We start from the raw sequence: 20,143 nt of genomic DNA, 5'->3' as shown, positions 1-20,143 counted from the left end.
CCCACACCCCGCCGGGCGGCTGCAGGGAGCGGCGCTGCGGCGGCGGGCGCGGGCGGGCGGGCGGGCGGCAGGAGCGCGCTCCCGAGCGGGGCCGCGCCGCGAGCCTGCGCGGGGCCGGCAGGGCGGGGCGGGAAAAAGGAGGAGGAGGCGGCGGCCTCGGGGGCTCCCGGCGGCAGCGCCGCCATTTTCTCCCTGAGAGGAAAGGAGCACTCTGCGGGGCGGGCTGGAGTCGGGCCGGGAGTACTGGCCTGCGCCGCAGCTCCTGTGATCCACGGTCCGTGCCACAGCCATCTCACAGGCTGCAAGGAATACTGACGCTCGTTAAGCATTTTGCCCTATTTTATCCATCCGTGTTCTAAAGAGTTTATATAAGAGCGCACGGGCGGTTTGTTAAAAACGAAGCTTTGTACCTTCAGACAATATTCAGAGTCCTCACAGAACGCAGAACCGTGCCCAGCGCTTCCCACCATCCAACCTCCTGCCATCGTCAGGACCAGTGAAACGACACAGTAACGCCCACAGGAGGGCACGGCCAACTGATGATAATCAGTGCTCTTTAATTACTCCGACGGCAACAGCGCCGTATTTTCAGCCACAGCGGCCGGCCTGCTGCCAGCACCTGGATAGCAGTCCATAATAGCGCTGTACAAGTTCCCAAATACCACAGACACCCCTGAGTAACTGTCACCAACCCCGTGATATTCTGTTCTTGTAATACTCAGAGCTTTTCAGGCTGACAATTGCTGTGAAACATCCTGACACGACCGTGGCTTAGCTTTTTCTGCTGGTGCTTCCCAACGCATGCAGGAATCCCCACTTCCAACATAAAGCAGCAGGGAAATCAGCATTTATTCATTTAGCAAATGGTTGAGTTTATTTATGAGCTTCCATTGCTTCTAACTTGTTGGAAATGCCACTTCAAGACAAGAACAGAAATTTGAGAACCTCTTTGGTATCTAATGTTTGGTCAGTAGGTTAGTGTACAAAGTGATGGAAGTCTCCTGCCTTGTCCAGAAAAAGAAAACATCAGCTCAACAGAATGCAGAAATGCTCACAGCAACACACAGCAGTGAACTTGGAATTGGAAGCAGGGACAGGTTCCATCCACGATGCTGTGAAACCTGAACCAGGCTCTCGTTGAGACTGCTGCTGGATGTGTCTTTGTGCAGTGGCTGCTCTGCATTGTGCCGTGGGCAAACCAATTCCATGAGTCACCTTCAGTGCCCACAGTGCTCAAATATTAATCTGGTAGCAGTGGGCTCTGGTTTCCTCATCCACATGCCGCTAATAAAAACAGCAAGCAAACAAAAAGACAAATGTGTCCGTGACTGCCTTGTTTTGTGAAACCTCCCTTGGTCTGAAGCATAGCTATTGCACAGACTGGGAATTTCCTTCCCATTTTCTTTCTCTAAGTTATCATTACCAGTAGCAGACACTCACATTATCTGTAAGGTAATGCAACCAAATGCTGCCTCTCCCTACATCCAGACCACAAAATCCCATTCTCCTGCACTGGGTCTCTCTGATGGATCCAAATGTTCAAGTTGAGGCATGAGTTCCTCCTGTTGCCAACAGAGAGTCACAGGAGCTCAGTGCTGTCCTCAGCTACGCGGAATGCTGAGCAAGCTGTGAGAATTTAGAGCTGCAACTGTCATGACCAATGCTCTATTTAAGAACAAGTTACTGGAGCTAAAAATTCATTTGTTTGCTAACATACACGGGCTATGTACGGGTGGAAATGTACGTTTTCGTTAAGATTAAGGATTTTTGTTAACATTTCCCTTGCTAAGCAGTAACTTTCAGAGCAGTTGCCCAGTTCTGTTTTTCTGAGAAACATTTTTGTGATGATAAACTTCATACTTAGAATGGTCAAGGTATAAAATAATAGTCACACACTTCATAGTAGGTTATTAATAATTGTTTAGCTCACTACAACTAGTAATTTCTGAGACATTAATTACTTTACCTCTGCTTATGCTGATTAGCTTAACAGTTTTCTCTCTCTTAGTTTGGATAAAGAAAACCATTTAAATCTGTTTCGGATGAGAAGTCTCAGAGAAGCAGTGTTTGGGTGGCAATCACTCTGCAGTAGTCATTTATTTAAAAACAATTGTTTCCACTGTAGCTAAAAATATCAAAACAAATCTTCCTGTCTACCATCATATAAACATTGTACAAAATGTACATTTCGGGACAAACAGGAGTCCAGCTGGGCACCTTTTATCTTTACATTTTTAGGTCGTTCTCTGCCTCCGCTCCCCCCATGCCACCACGGTTAGCTGGAAGCCAGAATTTCTGCTGCAAACGCCCAAGCTCTAAGAATACAAACTTGTTTAAGCTGAGACCATATTTGGAAGCGATCTGGGTCAAGAAAAATAATCAAAAGGAAAGTGCATTCCTTGGGCATCACGTGAGGTCAGCGTGCGCGCACACATCCTGGTCCTGGGATCGGATGTAGTGAAGGGAAGGGACCGTGCACGACGCTCATGAATAACTCACTGCCATTACGCTGGTGGCAAGGGCTGGTTTGACACCAACACCGACACGCTGAGCACCTCAGTTCATCTCCAGCCTACTTACAGGGCATTCAGGCTGCCTTAGAAAAAAGCTGCACTAAGTTGTACAGCACTGAGAGTGCGTGCCTGTGACAGAACATTAAAATTCATTCTGGCAACCTCCACAGGCTCCATTCTTACAAATAAACATATTTGTTTCTTTAACCATGGCAGTAGTTCTGAAATAACAGCAGTTTCTCATGAACATAAGCAAAAACTTGTCCGTGACCCAGAACCAGTATTTCTTTACTTACCCACCCAAAATACCACTCCCTGTTTATTCAAGCACTGCAAGCTCAGGGTAACTTAGAAAGCCAGGAACGTTTCACCTTGGGTAGGTAACAAAGCACATAAGCAGAGCTTGTTCTAACAAACAAATACAAGTACATCACCCCTGCACTCTTCCAACAGCTGGGGACAGGAATCTGCCCAGGTCAGATTCCTTGGAAAGCACTGAAAAGAGATGTTTATAAAACTCTGCTCTACATCCCTGTACACGTATGGGAATAACCAAGTGCACTCTTTCCAGTACTTAATTCTCTCCTCTCTCAGGTTTTATTCTCACCTCTGCTATTTATTTTTTTTACCTTGTATACTTGTTAATTTGAGAATGTCTTTCTTCTGTCTTATATGCATTCAGCTCCTGTTTCCATGTATTCAGACACCTTTACTGCAACTTCCTTCCCATCTGAGTCTGATCTGCATCTTACTGCATTTCTAGCAGAAAATGACAGGCTATAGTTACTATACATATTTTCCTACTCCAAACAGTGTAAGGCTAACTCAAAGAAAATGTGGAAGCAAGATAAGTGCATAAAACAGATAAGTTATTCAAAAAGACTGTTTCTGAAAAATATACATTGAAATTATTTTTTATTTTTGCTGTAATTTAAAAAACATAGGAATATTGACATAGCATTTAAAAACCCCAGGAAGTTTAAAGACTGGACATTGTTTCAGCTCTGAAATCCAACAGAGCAAAGCTGGAAGTCACGAGAATGTTTCCTTCATGCCCTTCTGTTTGTTTTTAGGAGATACCAATATATATCTGAACATTCTGAAACGAGATTTTTAAAGGAATGTCCGACTGTCCAAACTTGAAAGTGCTCTTCATGAAATACATCAAAATCTGTTACTCTTCTCGGAGGACAGTGTCAGAAGGTGAAACAACTGCACAGGGTTGTGTGAAACATACCAACACCCACTTTTTAACAGAAATAAACCTGCTGTATTTAAAGGAAACCATAAATGTTTAGCTTGAGATTTCTGTTTTAAATTTTTGAATGCTTTACTGTGTGCTTCTCTTTGTTCTCCCCAAGGATTTACTGGATTAACATCGGCAAGTGTTACATCATGGGTGCTTTTATACTGAATGTATGCTGTTAATATCATCATTACTTCCCTTTCCTGTATTGAAAGTAAGACACAATCATGAGAATAACAGACAATTGTAAGCAAATGGAAATGGCCATTTAAATTACCTGAAGATTGGAAACCAGATGTAAATTTATACAGCTATGATGCAGATTGTACGATTTGTCTTCACCAGAGTTAAAGCAGTATATACACAGCTACTTTAAAATGACACATTTCTTCTCAGTGTCAGCTAAGAAAAGCTTTCTACAAAAGTCCTTTCGAAAGCCATCATCTCCAAAGTCGTGCAGCTGCCAGAACAAGGTGGTTCAATTACTGCTGTTTATGCTGCAAATAAGTAGTAGGGAGAGCTGAACGATTAGAGTAAGGAGTCCATCACAAATACTAATGATTATGTGGATGGGACCCCAAAAAAAAAACCAAAGGTCTTGACTGTCCCAGTGATGTGGCAGCAGACTGACTGCAATGATAGTCCAAATCTGTGGGTCCAATTCTTAAATATTGCTATCAATTTTTACTTAAAGCCATGTCCTAACAGTAATAAAGACAACCTGAGGACAATCACATTAAATGCATATATAAGAACACTGTAAAAAATGTCATATATTCGTCACAAAAGAGGCTTCTCTCTTTTTTCTTCCTCTCTCCGAGTATTTCTTTTCAAATGAAACAGGCTTTCATTCTTATGTCAGAAAATGAGAAAAAAACCCCAAATCCTAAAATTCTGACGTTTAGAAAAAAACCATGGGAACTATTTTCATACTACAAAACATTTCACTTTACAAAAAAGACAAAAAAAAAAAAAAGAAAAAAGAACACCAAAGAGTTGTTCTGATACCCGGATCATAGGGACAAAATGGGAGACAAAAGGATGAGAAGATTTTAAAACTAGACCTCAAGTATTTCTGGATAAAAAACTCTCTCTGACATTCGATGGACATTTGTACAGGGAATTGCTGTGTGTGGAACCAGCCAGAGAGATGCTATGGATCAACCAGGAAAAAATCCCACCTTTATTTTGGTGTTTTATCATTATTCCAGTATAAACTGATATGGTGTGAATCCTCCCCACAGTATGAAGCAGGTACATTCTAACAACTTCCAACACAAATCCCAACACTGTTTAATTTACTTAACAGTACAGCCTGTCAGGAAAATTAAAATCATTTTATTTTATATCCTTTATGGTGTAAAGTATATAAACTGCACTTTTAAATTAAGTCATGCTTCGCCAAAACTGGTCTGCTTTAAGACTGCTAACTTTAGTGGAAAGAATTAAGATGTCTCAGCAAATATCAATTTCCTGTTAAAAAATGTCTGCAAGACAAAATAAACAAAAAAATCTTAATTTACAATAAGCAGTGTAAACAGCAAAACAACAGAAGCCACGAAGTCTCACACACCAGCCACCAGCAGACAGATTGCTCCAAGCACTCATAGAACTTTGTATCTTCCTTTGTTGGTTGGTTGGTATGAATTTTGCTGCAAGTAGGAGAGAATAAATCACGGTTAAAAGCGAAAATGGAGAAATTAATTGCAATAAAAGCTCACCCACAGTAAGTCCATGTTACGTGTAAATAAGCAGTCCATGAGCAACCTCCTTCCTTTGTGAAACATTTGTATGCAGAGGTCAATGATTTTGAGAGGAAAGTAAATCTTTAAAGACTCCTTAAAAGGAAAACAACAAAGGCAGTGATGTAGCATGGTCACACTCGGGCTATTTCAGAGGAAGCCATGGTTTCCTCAGCCACAGGACTCACACCACTATTTGTCAAGACAGTTATCTTACTGGGGAAAAAAAAAGCTGATTATCAGCAGGGTATGCTGTAATGCTACAGCACACAAGATCTCTGAGGACATATGTATAAAAGATTAAAATAAGGGGAATAAATTCTCCTCCCCCCTGCTTGATGGCACTGAAATTAGGAAACCAATGAGGAGCCGATTATTTAAGGGGTGCTCTGTTAAGGTGTTATCTCCATCTGGTGGCTGGATAACAGCCACATTGAACAAAGTAATGTATTTTCTGGGCTGCTCAATGATTTTTTTTTAAAAAACTTCCACAGGTTCCAGTCCCTGGTATTCATATAAATGTCTGCCACAGTACCAACTGCAGAGATCAGTTTCATAAAGCATTGGTTGAAGCACTTTCTCTCTGCACTCTGAACATTTCACTCACCAATCTAATAAGCTCCTCTTTTATAAGTCGTGTGATTTCTGCCTTTGCTTTCTGTACAGCCAGTTCATTGGCACCTGAAGACAAAGAAGTTAAACAGTGTTGGCTATTTTCACAAGCACCGTAAAGCCAAATGCCCTCAACTATTTCCTGATGAACTCATTAGTATTGTACAGGCTGCCACAGCTAGTGACAGCCTGTTCTAAGGAAAAGACTTAAAGCAGACAGTTGTAAATTACAGTATTCAGAAATAAATGTATAAATATCGTTAAGAAAGATTCTACTCAATCACCACAAAGCTTGCACAATTTCTGTTGCAGTAGTTGATGTAATTTCTTATTCCTTTTTCAGCCAAAACCCATAAAAATCAATTTTTCTCCTTATTTCACATGGGCACAAACAACATTTTTGTGTTTCTTTCTCCCCCAAACTGATCTCATCAATGTTTGCTACTGTTCTGTAGCAGGTCAGCCTTCTCAGGAGCAGCATCTCTGTGCTGCCCGTGGATCATCTGCCATAGGGTACTGAGACAAATGAGTGCTTTCTTAGTAATTACATTTATCTGCAAAGTAACCACAGCAAGCCCGTAACTGAGCACCCAAACACTGTGACTGCAGAGATTCCATGCTTAATAATGAAACTAGAGTAGTATATTTAATTGAAATATTTAAAGAAAGAATGCTTACTCTCTATGGCCAAATAAATCTTTCGCTCTCCTTCCTTGGGTTCTTTGCCTGGAGGGAAATAAGTTCCTCTGATTGTAATAGCAGCTTCAGAATATTCACTGATCCTCTGTAGCGCTTCTTTGGAGGTGACTTTCCATCTGGCAGTCTGCAAGGGAAAGGATACAGGAGAATCAACGAGCAGAAAAGCATCAACACAACGGCATTTCAAAGCATAGCTGACCTTTTAGACAAACAACAGTACTGCAGAAGCAAGACCTCCTAAAGACCTCCTGTTTTACTACACTGGAAGTTTAAAGCCTGTAACTTTTTCTTACAGTTTTTTGAAACAGCACTGAAATATTTTGTTTAATACTTTTTGCAGGAAGACTGGACCTCCAGGGCAAATGTTCTGTGTGCTTCCATTTAACAAAAAGGAACAGTATTGGGGTCATACACAGTAGTATGGCCTTTCAAATATAACACTAGACAGTGTCAGAGGTTTGGATATAAGTCAATAGCAGAGGGTAGAAAGATTTTTGTGTAGTAAGGAATGCTTGTTTTGGGACTATTCTCTGTAATACATCCAAAGCACTCACTGCCTACATGCTGAAAAGTAACCACACATGTAGTGATTTCAACTAGAATAAGAAACAGAAACAAAACGTGTTATTGGAGTCATCACTGTCCAAGCTGTACTTATTAAATAATGCTCATTAGCAAAATGTTTACTTGCCTGTGGGAAGTCATTGATCTCTAATTCTTCTTCATATCTCTTAAAAGATTCATTCTGTCCACCATCCTGTTTCTCTTCCTCCTGCTTCTCTATAGGTACATAATTCAGCTTAGCATTGATTTTTTCAGCCAATTGCTCTGCAATGGTCTTAGCAGATACTGTAGGAGCTTGAATTGTGCCTCCCCTAAGGATAGCATTTGTAGCCTGCTGCATCACGTCCTGTAAAAACCAACCAATCAAAAAAGAAAGAACAGGTCCATGTTGAAAACAATGCAGCCAAAACAAGTCCCACACAAGCCAGCAAGGCTTTCATTAAAGCTTTCTGCATATTACAAATGCCAACATACAAATACATCTTCAGGATGTCCCTGCGTACAGAAGATCTTCATTGTCTTTCACACCTCCAGTTCAAAATTCCTTTGGACACATTAGACCACATTACCCAAGTCCAAACTGTGCATTAAGTGCTTCAGCAGATATTCTGCAGCTCTGCTAAGCTGACAAAATCAAATTCATTTCTCATTACTGATAAAATTCAACAATTTGATTTTTTTTTTTTGCCAAGGCAGACAAAGTATTTCCACTGAAATACTGAAGTAGCTCCATTACAAAACCTACAACTTGCAACTGAGATGGCAGCTACACGATGAGCTGCATAATGCAGTATAACATCAGAGAGAAGAGAAGACTGAACAAAACAGCAGTCACAAAGCAAAAAACTGAACACTGTAACGTGCTGCAAAGGCTTACCTTAAAATGGAAGGGGACAAATACTTGTGCCTCTGCTCCGAGATTCTTCTGGGCGTTGATTCTCAAAGCCAATCTTTTAGCAATCTCCAGTTTTTCTGCATTACCAGCGGATGGCGTAGGAGCGTTTGATGATCCTGGTGTTCCCATGTCTTTTACTCTTTTCTTTGAATTGAACATGCTTTCAATTTGTTCATCAATCTGACCAAAATAAATATTATTAAATCACTGCATTTACCATTAAAAATCATCATAAAGACAGAAAACATTAAGGACAATTTAGTTCACACGGTTCACATGTAAATCTTGCTTAAACGATGGAAGCATGCTCAGAACTACAGAGCAAACTGAACAGATCTACTAATCAGGAGTAAGTTTGTGCATGCATTTACTTGCAAGTTCACAAAAAGGAGTCTAACGTTTTGAAAGAGACCTTGTAAGGGTTCAGAAATAGAAAAAGGCCACTGTGAATTTCTTTAAAACACTACACATAAAAAAAAGATGTTTGTAATCGAGGGCAACTGTAGTTTGAGGCAATCGTTCCATTTCATCTATGGCAGATTAGTATCAGTATAAGCTCTGTGACAGTTACATCACTACGTATTTCAGGTGTAAAATACCAGTTGGTCAGGAACAGATTTTCAGGATCTTCATAGGAGAGCTATACATCTTCTCTTTCAAAGAATGCATACACATCTACCCGTGGAATATAATTGATTAAATTATATTCCATAATATAAGCAGCACGGGACACGTCATAGCCAAAATCCACACATTCTGCAGCATGCTCTGTAACCTACTGGAAAAAAACACCACAAGAATACATTGGAAATCCTCAAAAAACTTCAGGCACTTACATCAACAGCTGTATCTTCATCATCTGAATCTTGCAAGCCAAGAGCTGCTTTCTGTAGCTTCTTTCTCTCATTAGCCAAGGCCTGTTCTGTTTCATCGAACTTAAAGCCTTTGCCAGAGAATCCACTGCTCTTTTTAATCAGCTTTCCCTCCTAAAATAAAGACAGTGTGTTTCCATGTGTAAACTGAAGTTTTAAAATCAATTTCCCAAAGTAATAAGATAACTACAGAAATACAAAAGTAATTAGTATTTAAAAAAGCAAACCCTGGGATGTCTAGAAAGCTCTTCAAATTTTCAATACTGTACTTTACAACGAAGTACAATTAAAACAGCTGTGTTAATTCAGCAGGCAGAAGCAATACACAACTGGGATTCTGTACAAAAAGCAACCAAAATCAAACAACAACAACAGATCCCTAAATCTCAAAACCTCAGCACATGTGTGTGCTCTCAATGAACTCAGCAACGACTCACAATTGTACAGGGTGCACAACTGCACCACAGCATACGCGTTAATCACAGAGCACAGAGCACTACGGAATGAAGGATCACTTACAGCCTTCTGTTGTTCTTTGAAGTCAGCCCAGAGCTTCTCTAAATCAGCAGGAATTGGATTCCCAGATAATTCCAAAGCCTTGATGATATCACCAGCATACCGTGCCTGATCCTCAGTAATGAACGTATATGCAAATCCCTAGTGAAAATTAATTTAAAAGATGGTAAAGAACAACCTCTACAGAAACTTTATCTCTAACATTACCGTCATGCCCTTGCACAGATGCTGTTTTTCTGGTCAATAAAAATAACTGTGATATTCATGCTTTTTTTTTTCTTTCAGCAGGAATGTAGAATGAATAATGTGATTTCCCAGGAAGTTGATATAGAGGGAATCAACCACAGATGGCAGAAATTGGAACTCTTTCCTTTCAATCCTTTCATGGTTGTAAGTTCAGAAAAGAAAACCTTAGAGACTTAGTAGGGCCCATTTCCAATGGTGAAAAACACCAAACTTTACACTACAAATGGAATTTAAAAGGACATCCATATGGCAGAAGGAAACATGAATTCCAACTTCCGCAGTGCTAGAATTCAGAGTGTATTTTACACATCATCTCTCAAAAACCTTAAAGGCATTTCCAAAAGAAAACCTTCTTCACATCAATAACAAAATATTCCCTCTGTAGCTATCCCTGGAGAACACCTTTATCAAGCAGTAAATAGGGCCATTGTTTCAGTATTAACAATAACAGGCAAGTGATTACACTTACTTTATTACCAGCTCGTCCAGTCCGGCCTGCTCGGTGCACATAATCTTCATAATGGTTGGGACAACTATAGTTGACCACCAGCATCAACTGTTTTACATCCAAACCCCTTGCTGCTACAGATGTGGCCACCAGAAGTTTGCACGTTCCATTCTTGAAATCATTGATTATGCTGTCCCTGTCGTACTGATCGATGCCTGCAGGAAACCACACACACTGTGAAGCTGGGCCCTTATTCCTTTCTATTAACTACCTTCTGATTTCGACTCAGAAGAATTTGGGCATCAGTCAAAATACTCTCCAACTTCAAACAACTCAAACCCTGTGGAAATAACACTTCCATACACTTACACTCACAGGCAATATAAATTATCCAGGATAATAAACCTCTTAGTCTATTATCCACAATAATTCAAACTTTCAGTTTTCCCATTTCCCCATTACAAAACCCTGCAGAGTTTCAAAATAATTTCTACTTGACTTCATAGCTCAGCTCAGATCTCATCTGGCAACTTTGTTTACTAAAGGCAATGGAACACCCCAAAAAAATGAGGATATTTTTTCCCTCCTCCAATGTTGCACCCCATGAACAGTGATTTTGCACTTTTTGGTTGCTGTACATTCGAGAGCACTATATTCATATTCAGACAAACACTCTGTGATGGACAACATCCTGCAGAGGTGGCCTCTTCTCACTGCTGAACTGCTTCCATTGTATTACCTCTCCAAGGCAGAAAGGTGAGACAACAGCTGCCATTATTGTGGAATTTTAAACAAAATCTCACATAACAGTCCCTCAGCTGGTGTTCACTACTCTACATTTCAGAGTTAGTAATATCCCCTAACAAGTGTTAACATTCACCTCACAACCCATTGCACTGAGACAAGATTTGGTATCTGATGACATCTCACAGGGAACAGAAGAAAACTCACATTTGTTTCAAAATTAAGAAACAAATATATTTCCCCAATTACAAAGCAAAAGCTGCTTATGACAAAATATCCTAATCTGGTACTACCCAGGAACTAGGCAAGATGCTTTTCTTCCTAACTACTCCATATTAATATTCTAGGTTGGTGATCTTGATGTGAGCCCTTAAAACTGCAGATTACCTCCATGAAGAGACAAGCAGGGATAAGAAGCTCTCATTAAATCTTTCAACAAGCCATCAGCGTGTTCTTGTTTGTCCACAAATATGATAACTGATCCTTTCTCCTGATAATGTCCCAGTAGCTCTAGTAGCTTTAAGAACTTATTCTCCTCTTCAATCACAATCTGGAAAAAAAAGGAAAAAAAAGGAGAAAGCAAAAAGAATATAAATTGTACCTTCAGTCATTAAACACACTCAGGATAAAAGGCATAAAAATAACATAATAAAACATCAGGAACAGGAGATTGCTTTCCCATGCTGCATCCATGGCTAGTGGCAGAACTCACTGAACATCCAGAAATAAAAGCTCTTGTTACATTGCTGGAAACCTTCTGAAAGAGGATAAGCAAGGTGGATGCGTGATACTTACAACGTGCTGCTCCACATCAGAACAGACAACACTTCTGCCTCCAACCTGCACTTCTATGGGTTTACTTAGGATTCTCCGAGCTAACGCCTCCATAGCTCTGGGAAAAGTAGCAGAGAACATGACAGTCTGACGGTCAGGCCTGACGTTGTCTACAATGCGCATGACCTGGTTTGAGAGAACATTTCCTGTTAGTACTCAAGTTCTGTAACTGAAATTCATATACAGATAGAGCTGTCTTATTTAATAAGTTAGGTAATGTATGGATTACACCGAATACAAAATCTTTCTTTGCAGATTTCCTCTTGGGACTTGGGTGAGAGCACTGCAAGACAGGCTGGAGTCAACAGGAAGCTGAGTGGTAACATGCCACCCCCCAGCAGCACAAAAGAAAACCTAAGACTAAGAAAAACTAAAACTAAGACAAAGGAATGGTTTTAGTTTTGGAGGACAAAATAGCTGAAGACAACTGAAAGAGCTTTGGCTGCCCAAAGCTGCCAGCAACTACTGTCTAACATGTACACAGATTATAGAGAAATTATGTTCTAATTAAGAATTTATCACAACTAACGTGTGAGGACAATGCAAAAATGAAAATGTTAGCTTGAATTGTCATCCATACACAGCACATTCTGTTATTGGTAGTCTAATAATTACATAGCATAGGATACTGCAAAACCCTCTAAGTGAAAAGGAGCAGTTCAGAGCATTTTCAGGCATATCATCAGTTACCTGAGGCTCAAAACCCATGTCAAACATTCTGTCTGCTTCATCAAGGACAACGTAGGTGACTCTGCGGAGATTGGTCACCCGACCTGAGAAAGGAGAGGAAAAAGCACATGGGAAACAAAATCAAATGGAAATTTAGTTTCCCTCAGGAATTTATTTTTATATATGTATATATAGATTTAAATGTTACGGATATTCTCACTATCTTCCAAGAAATGCATTAATTACTTTTTACAAAAAATTCACTAAAAGTGAATTTTAATGTTCTCATTTTAATCTCAAACATTCTGGGAAACGTGTAAAGTATGCACTAGGCCCTTTATTTTGTCAAACTCTTCTCTTGCATACCATCATAGGGCCAGAAGAACCTGTAAAATTCAGAAAACTGCCCTCGCCAAAACACATCATAAAACTAAGACTGAGATGAAGCAAGGAGCCACATCAGCCATAATCTGACAGCGCCACCTAGAAAAAAACATATTAGAGATTACAGCGCATGTGTGGAAGGCAAAGTCCAGTGCTAACTGTTGCAGCCTCAGAAAAATTCCTCTTATACATATTATCTGTAATGCTTCCTCGGAGCTAGGAATAACTATTTGAGGGTCATCAGTAATTCTAGTTAACTGCTAATAATACGCATAAAACAGAGCAAGCAGTCTTTTCCAAACGAATATATAAAGATTAAAACCTACCCAGCATCACTACCAGATTTAAAAATAAGGACCACCCCAAACTCTGGGACAGCTGGAAGCAAAATGAGCAGGTTGTGTATCTGAGAACATTTGGAGGTGAGGATGAACAGCATAATTAACACCCTTCCCAAACGAATACCTAAGAGGTTCCCTTTCATCAAAAGGATTCAACTCAAAGGATTTAGCAATCGTATTCTCAGAATATATACATATGTGGACAGATTCACTTCCAAACAACTGCACAGTGACACTGTTGAGTGCTCTCAAAATGAAATATTTATTTTCATATTCTCTACGACCAAGACTGAGGCTTCTGCCTATCAAACTACAGCAGAATTCGGTCTTTTCAGCTTCAGCAAATTGCAGCTGAAGCTTCCAATTATTTTGTGGGGGCGATTTAGCGCTGCGTTTTTTAAAAGGAATTCACACTTACGTAACAAAACACTTCTTTATTAAAATCTACATTATCTATTTAACACCCTAACACTTCCATCCCCAAATAATAACTTCGTAAATTGACTTGGGAACAGCGTTAATGTACCTACCTTTGACGATTTAAGTCTTGGAAGCCCAGTTCTATATCTCTTGAAGGTACTTTTTCCACAGAAGTTAAATAATGTCAACAGTTTAGTAGAGGTTTTGATGTGGAATAATTTAATAATAAAACTTTATCTAGCAAGCATGCAATGGTTACACTAGGACAAAACCTCTTAAAGCTGCAGTGTCTCAGTTCAAACCAACTTGAATACTTGACGCAAGGTCAGTTCTTTCACAATCATGTAGGGAGGGCTTTTTTTTTGTCTGGTGGTTTGGTTGTTTTTTATTCCAACAGATAAAAGCAGTCAGATACTCTTCAAGTAGAAGCAAGCAACTGCTGAGCTGCACTAACAATAATGTCAGACCAATGGCAGACACAACAAGTAACTGTCAGACAACCTCTTATCAAAACAACTTGAAGGTAAAAATTTGGAACACCACGTTTTACATTTAACAAATATTCTCAGAAACTCTTCAAGAATGCAACACTTCCTGTCCTCCCCCAGAAAAGTCAAGCCAATATATGATTGCACCCATGATTAGTGCTGCATATTGCCAATAGCTAGATAGTGCAGCCTGAAGAGATGTAAGAAAATTCCATAAAAGTATTTAGCAAAATACATGATCTTTTGAATTTGTTAGAATTACACAACAAATGTAAAAAAATTCTCCATAGGAAAAGGTTTTCTACTCACCATTGTTAGCTGCTAACATGTCAATCATACGTCCAGGTGTGCAAACAATAATTTCAGCACCTCTTTTGAGTTCAGCTATCTGATTTTAAAAGACAGTAAACTCAATTTCATAAACTATTAGTGTTGTTTTCTTTTAAAAGACAACAAACATGCACGACTTCACAAAAAAGCTACATACATTTTCAATTACTTTTGTACAGCTGTTTCATTAATGTAAACTGCTTATTTAAAAGACTTTACTTAGCAATTTCCTTAAACCTTTGAATTTCTTTAGATCTTGGACACTGCTTTCCAAAAGAGTGACCTCTGTCAAACTAAGATACTTTCACTTGAAGAAGCTGCAGAGGGGATAGGACTTTTGATAGGACTTTGAGTTCAGTTCACAGCCTGCATGAAGTACTGTGTCATGCAAGTACAAATGGTGTATTCACAGTGTTGAAAAGCCACGCTCTGATACACATAGGCAACCAAAAGATCCAATTTCCATAAATGTGGAGTTGAAAAATACCCTGAAATTAAATCTCCAAATTACACCAACATGCAATATTTGATACTGCAACAAACCAAAGCCAATATTCCTGGTTCTTGTTTGAGATTACTCCTAAGGGGAATGCTCATAGAAAGACAGCTTCTTGCTCATTTTCCAGCTACCACATCTCACAAGTAGTTCAATTACTGTCATGCTCAGTGCACATATAAAGTCTTAAAGACCACACTTCAGAATTTTCAAAAATATTGGTATGTTTAGGACTAAGTTAGGCAAGCACTTAAGCTTTTACATTTGTGCTGTTCATACAGAGAAAGTTGCAAACATAGAATCATAGAATCATGGAATCACCAGAGTTGGAAAAGACCTAAAAGCTCATCCAGTCCAACCATTTACCTATTCCCAATAGCTCCCACTAAACCATGCCCCTCAACACAACATCCAGCCTTTCCTTGAACACCCCCAGGCTCGGTGACTCCACCACCTCCCTGGGCATCCATTGCAGTGCCTGACCACCCTTTCTGAAAAGTAATACTTCCTGATGTCCAGCCTGAATCTCCCCTGCTGTAGCTTGAAAAAACATACTGGATTTTATGGGAAAGAGAATTAACCATATCTGCTCCAAAAGTAGCACTGACTAATAAAGTCCAAGAGTAGTTTGACAAGCAATGTATGTCTTTTGCATACCTGTTCACTAATCCCTGTTCCTCCATACACACAAACAACTCGAAGTCCAAGGGTCTTTGAGAACTTCTTACACTCCTTGGTAATCTGCAAGGCCAGCTCACGAGTAGGTGTCATAATGACAGCTGAAATGCAAAGCATGCCCATCATATGTTGCAATACAAGAAATGCTGTTATTGAAGCAACAAAAAATAAGCTTTTGTAATGAAGTTCACAGCATTTGCATGAAGTATATGCAGCTCGCTTCCTAGCTTACCAACATATTTATTATTATAACATACACTTATTGTTATTGTTATTATGTATATATTACTTAGTAGTATTTGAAAGATGCAATTTCAAGAAAGAGAGCTATGACAGCATGAGGATGAAGCGGAAAATGTGTCAAAGTTTTAAAATCAACCAAGGCCTCCCTTGCAGATATATGGATATAGAAGAGCTCTTGATACAACCTTAAATAATAGTGACCACAAGCAACAACAGACAGCACAGCGCTCATGAACTCAAGCTGTTCACTAATGGATTATAGGAATAGCAAGCATTCATCCCCGTAAACAAGAGAAGAACCGAAGAACCTTCTAAAGCTGAGCTTTTGTTGACTTAAATGGCATTTTAAAAAATAAATGCTTTGTACCTATGGGACCTTCTCCTTCTTCTAAAGCTCTCTGATCCATAATATGTCTGAACATGGGCAACAGAAATGCAATGGTTTTTCCACTTCCTGTTTTAGCAATGCCAATCAAGTCGCGACCATTCATAATTGCTGGGATAGCTTGGCTCTGAATGGGTGTGGGTTTCTCATAGCCGTGTCTTAAAGGGAAAAAAAGCATGCAAAAAAGAGATTATAAGACCAAAATATGATTAGACAGACACACATCAGTCATGCTAGAAGAAATGTACGTGTTATTCACATCTATGTATCGGCGTCATCCTAAAAACATCTTAAAAATGAGCAGCAACATGATACAAATGGCAGAAGGAACAGTCTGTAACCATGTTTTAATACTGACTGCAAAAGGTTCTGATGACTACACACAACATCAGAAACGTGGACATGTTGCTTTATGCAATGAAGAATATTCTTCTCACAAATACGTGAATGACAGAAACTGCATCGGGCGTACATCGCTTGCTTACTTTTTGAGAGCAGTAAGAATCTTCATGGAAATTCCACACTGTACCCAGGTTTTTATTGGTTTGGGGCAGCCTTTTCCCTTGACTGTTATTCCCTCCATCTCCAGTCGGTACACATTCACCTCTGAAATAGAGTTTGCATTAGAACAGAATCAAACCTGACGTTTATCTGCTTGAAGAATGAGGTTATCAGTAATAGGGATCCGATTCACTTTCATTCTGTCCAAAGAAATTCTCCCATCCAAATTCTCTTCAAAATTACTCCAAAGTCAGAATTTGCTGTTTCCTTGCACATCAAAATGTGTTCTGCTCGTACTGGTACTCACCTTCTTGTGTCATTTTAGCTAGTTCAGGTACTTCAACATAGAAGTTTTTCCTGAAGGGCTCATATTCTATTTTTCCGTGATCCACTGGTTCTAGCAGCTTTCTTTGCTTGGTCTGATAGCCAGTTAGGGCAGTCTGAAGATCAACTTCCTCTTCTTCTGAAGAATACTGTATAGATTATAATTGGTGTGTAAATTACTAGGAATGACATCCTGAGATGCTGTTATTTGTTTATACAGAAACTTGACTCAGAAGCAAGAGCTTTTCCTCAGCCCATTAAACCAGACTCTGAAAATCTGCTCTCACTATGAGAGGAGTCCAAATCATTCTTTCATCAATTCATTTCATGTTTCTCCCAAACCTTAACTTTCATTGTTCCAAACACAAAACACTTCAATTACCTCCATTGCATCTTGGTCATTCTCCATGAGTTCCCCTTTCTTCTTCTCTGTCTCTACAACTGCCTTTTTGGTTGTCACCACAGTTACTACTTTGGTAACAGTTGGTCCAGATTTCTGTGAAAGAAAAAAAGTTAACAGCAGGAATTGCATTGTCACATAGAAGAGATGCTGTACCAAATACACAGATTATTTGTACTTCTGAACACATTACGCTGTTTTTTCATGCACGTTTTGCACCGAAATTTCATGAGGACAGTGCTATCAGCTTACTGAAAACATCAGAAAATTCAAGTTAAGGCAAACAATCATTAAACAGATCTAACCTATTTCTTGCCTTCTTTTTTCCAAAACCATTTCCACATTGAAACACAAAGCTCCTTTCAAAAGACAAATATTCTAGTACACAATTTTACCTTTTCACTCCCACCTCCACCCTTCACACTTCTCATATTGAACTTCTTGACCTCTTCTTTTACTTCTTCCATATAAGCATCCAAAGGATCTAACTCTTCATCTTCAACCTCACTGCCTTCCTTTTCTCCTTCTGCAGTTTCCTCATCGTCATCTAACATGATTAAGAAATATGGGAATAAAACAGAGAGGAAAAAGAGTTCATACGTTAAATCGTTAGCCTGCCCAAATAATTACAGTCTGTTTTTATTACTGTATCATTTTTCTTCATAAAAAAATCTCTCCAGTTTGTTAATCTCAACAGTACCTTAAAATGTTGGAAGCCAAGACAAGATTTAGGCTTTGCTCTTTTATAGGTCACATTTTGAAAAGCCATTAAATGCTTTAGAGATGATAAAAATATCATTAGGAACAAACGTGTTGTAAATGTTACATATAAAACTGAAATACCATCATCATCTTCCAAACTCCATTTTTTTCCCTGTTTCATCTCCTCAATTTCTTTTTTCAGTTCCCCAATGTTCTCCATCGCCTTCTTGCGCTGCTCTTCCCTCCACTTCTCCACTCTTTCTTTTCGTTTTCTCATTTCTTCTTCTAGTTTGTTCTGATCAAAGTTCTGTGACGAGAAACAATCAAATAGTGAAAATCAATGCCACTGGCACTTGTCTAAACTTCAGTCAAAGAACCTTTCCAAACAAACATTACTAGCATGAAGCTGACCAATGAGCACACACAGACCTACCACAAGAGTAAACAAAAAACACTAAAAGCAGCCATACTGCTTTAAGATACAAAATTCTGCTGTTCTCTTTTTCACAATAGTAGCACGTATGCAATTCTTAAAATAACAAATTAAAAATTCCTTTATGAACAAAACTTTCCTCTTTTCTGACTAGAGCAGCACATTGTGTATCACTGAGTTTCAACTCATTTTAGCCATGGATCTATAAAAGACTAAAGATCCATCTTGTCGCTCTCTACTTCCAAAAATCCTTTAAGAACAACAACAAAAATGTGACCCATCTATGCATGGGAAGCCCTTGCTGACAGCACAACAGGAACAGAACATTTCTAATGGCAAGAACTGGAAGCACACTCTGTAACAGGAGTTACAGGAGAGAATGGGACTCTTTCACTCAGCAGGGATTCTGGCCAATCCTGTTTCTTTTGTTAATACAGTAATCTATGGCTATCTTAACTCCTGGTTTATACATTTAAAAGTTAAAGGATTATCCTAAGAGCTCCCACCTCAGTGGCCACAGTAGATGCACTGGTATCTTTATCTTTCTCTTCTTCCTTGTCATCTTTCTCTTTTTTCTTTTCTTTGGAAACTTCCACACCTTCTGTCCTTTCTTTAGATCTTGATCTGAAAGGTAACAGCAAAGATTTCTTAAAACATTTGTTTAAGGGGGGAATAAATGTGTTGGATAGAGCCAAAACCGTGAACACCACAAACAGGGCTGTGTTTTCAAATATCTTATGAAGTGCACAATATCTCCTAGAAAGTCTTTCTCTGATTCATGGAAATATGCCCTACAACTGCCAGAAATGCACAACCTATTGCAATTCACTGGTTCACATGCTCTCCTTCTGTTTTTCTCATTTCTTCATAGGGCCAAGCTGCAGCATTCAGTTCCAGAACACTTACTACAGACACTCCAGTGGTTCTGTTGTTTTTTCTACACCTCTTTGAAGACAGCAGTTTGGAAAGAGATACAAAAAAAAGTCCTGTTTGTTCTATTTCTAGGGGAATGGAAAGCGATCTTGCTCCTTGCTATGGAAGTTTGAATGTCCCTCTGCAAATACACTGCAGTCTGAAGGACACTGAAACACCTCTCCCTGGAAAAGCTGCTTATAGAACTCATATGCAACACCCAGACTTCCATTTAAAACAAAGCCCACTTATCACAGATTTTATTATCCTAACGTGCTTCCTATTAAAAAGAAATGTATCTGAACCAAATGTTTGCGAGCTCGTAATAATAAAATTCACGTTAGCCAATTAAATCTCATTAAGGTTACTTCACAGCCCACTGAATAATTCTAATGCCAGCCATACGATTATCCTAAAGGACTCATTCCAGCTGCTCATCATTTCTAAATGTTTGTCAACCTGCTTGCTCTTTATACAGACTCTTAGAACTTATGGACCCACTACTC

General features: G+C 39.2%; 2 protein-coding genes across 7 annotated transcripts in view; both read right to left on the bottom strand.

Annotated features, from left to right (window-relative positions):
* The window catches only part of CUNH5orf24 (chromosome unknown C5orf24 homolog), a 16,537-nt gene extending 11,171 nt beyond the window's left edge, over positions 1-5,366 (bottom strand). For 3 of the 4 annotated variants that reach the window (XR_006180970.1, XM_042881814.1, XM_042881820.1), the window contains exon 1: positions 411-509. Coding sequence is in view for 2 of the 4 variants with exons in the window: in XM_042881814.1 (XP_042737748.1) it covers positions 411-485 (75 nt within the window). In the remaining 2 variants the exon portion in view is untranslated. Of the gene's footprint in view, positions 1-410; positions 510-5,332 lie in introns of those variants that run through there. The other variant, XM_042881817.1, reaches the window with a different exon arrangement.
* Positions 1-20,143, bottom strand: part of DDX46 (DEAD-box helicase 46) — a 31,038-nt gene that overhangs the window by 6,378 nt on the left and 4,517 nt on the right. Inside the window, exons 4-23 of one of the 3 annotated variants that reach the window (XM_042881812.1) lie at positions 19,232-19,349; positions 18,434-18,599; positions 17,986-18,137; positions 17,573-17,686; positions 17,174-17,339; positions 16,851-16,971; positions 16,348-16,523; positions 15,717-15,838; positions 14,543-14,621; positions 12,622-12,704; positions 11,893-12,057; positions 11,485-11,647; positions 10,375-10,568; positions 9,663-9,800; positions 9,108-9,257; positions 8,254-8,451; positions 7,504-7,722; positions 6,792-6,936; positions 6,109-6,182; positions 3,412-5,411 (exon numbers count right to left, since the gene is read on the bottom strand). In XM_042881812.1, the coding sequence (XP_042737746.1) occupies positions 5,364-5,411; positions 6,109-6,182; positions 6,792-6,936; positions 7,504-7,722; positions 8,254-8,451; positions 9,108-9,257; positions 9,663-9,800; positions 10,375-10,568; positions 11,485-11,647; positions 11,893-12,057; positions 12,622-12,704; positions 14,543-14,621; positions 15,717-15,838; positions 16,348-16,523; positions 16,851-16,971; positions 17,174-17,339; positions 17,573-17,686; positions 17,986-18,137; positions 18,434-18,599; positions 19,232-19,349 (2,791 nt within the window). In that variant the 3' untranslated portion in view covers positions 3,412-5,363. Of the gene's footprint in view, positions 1-3,411; positions 5,412-6,108; positions 6,183-6,791; positions 6,937-7,503; positions 7,723-8,253; positions 8,452-9,107; positions 9,258-9,662; positions 9,801-10,374; positions 10,569-11,484; positions 11,648-11,892; positions 12,058-12,621; positions 12,705-14,542; positions 14,622-15,716; positions 15,839-16,347; positions 16,524-16,850; positions 16,972-17,173; positions 17,340-17,572; positions 17,687-17,985; positions 18,160-18,433; positions 18,600-19,231; positions 19,350-20,143 lie in introns of those variants that run through there. The other 2 variants (XM_042881810.1, XM_042881811.1) reach the window with 2 other exon arrangements.

The sequence above is a fragment of the Lagopus leucura genome, unplaced genomic scaffold, assembly GCF_019238085.1.
Source record: "Lagopus leucura isolate 7727_CA_CO unplaced genomic scaffold, USGS_WTPT01 Super-Scaffold_100030, whole genome shotgun sequence".
NCBI lineage: Eukaryota > Metazoa > Chordata > Aves > Galliformes > Phasianidae > Lagopus > Lagopus leucura.
This window is presented reverse-complemented; position numbering and strand designations above follow the sequence as displayed.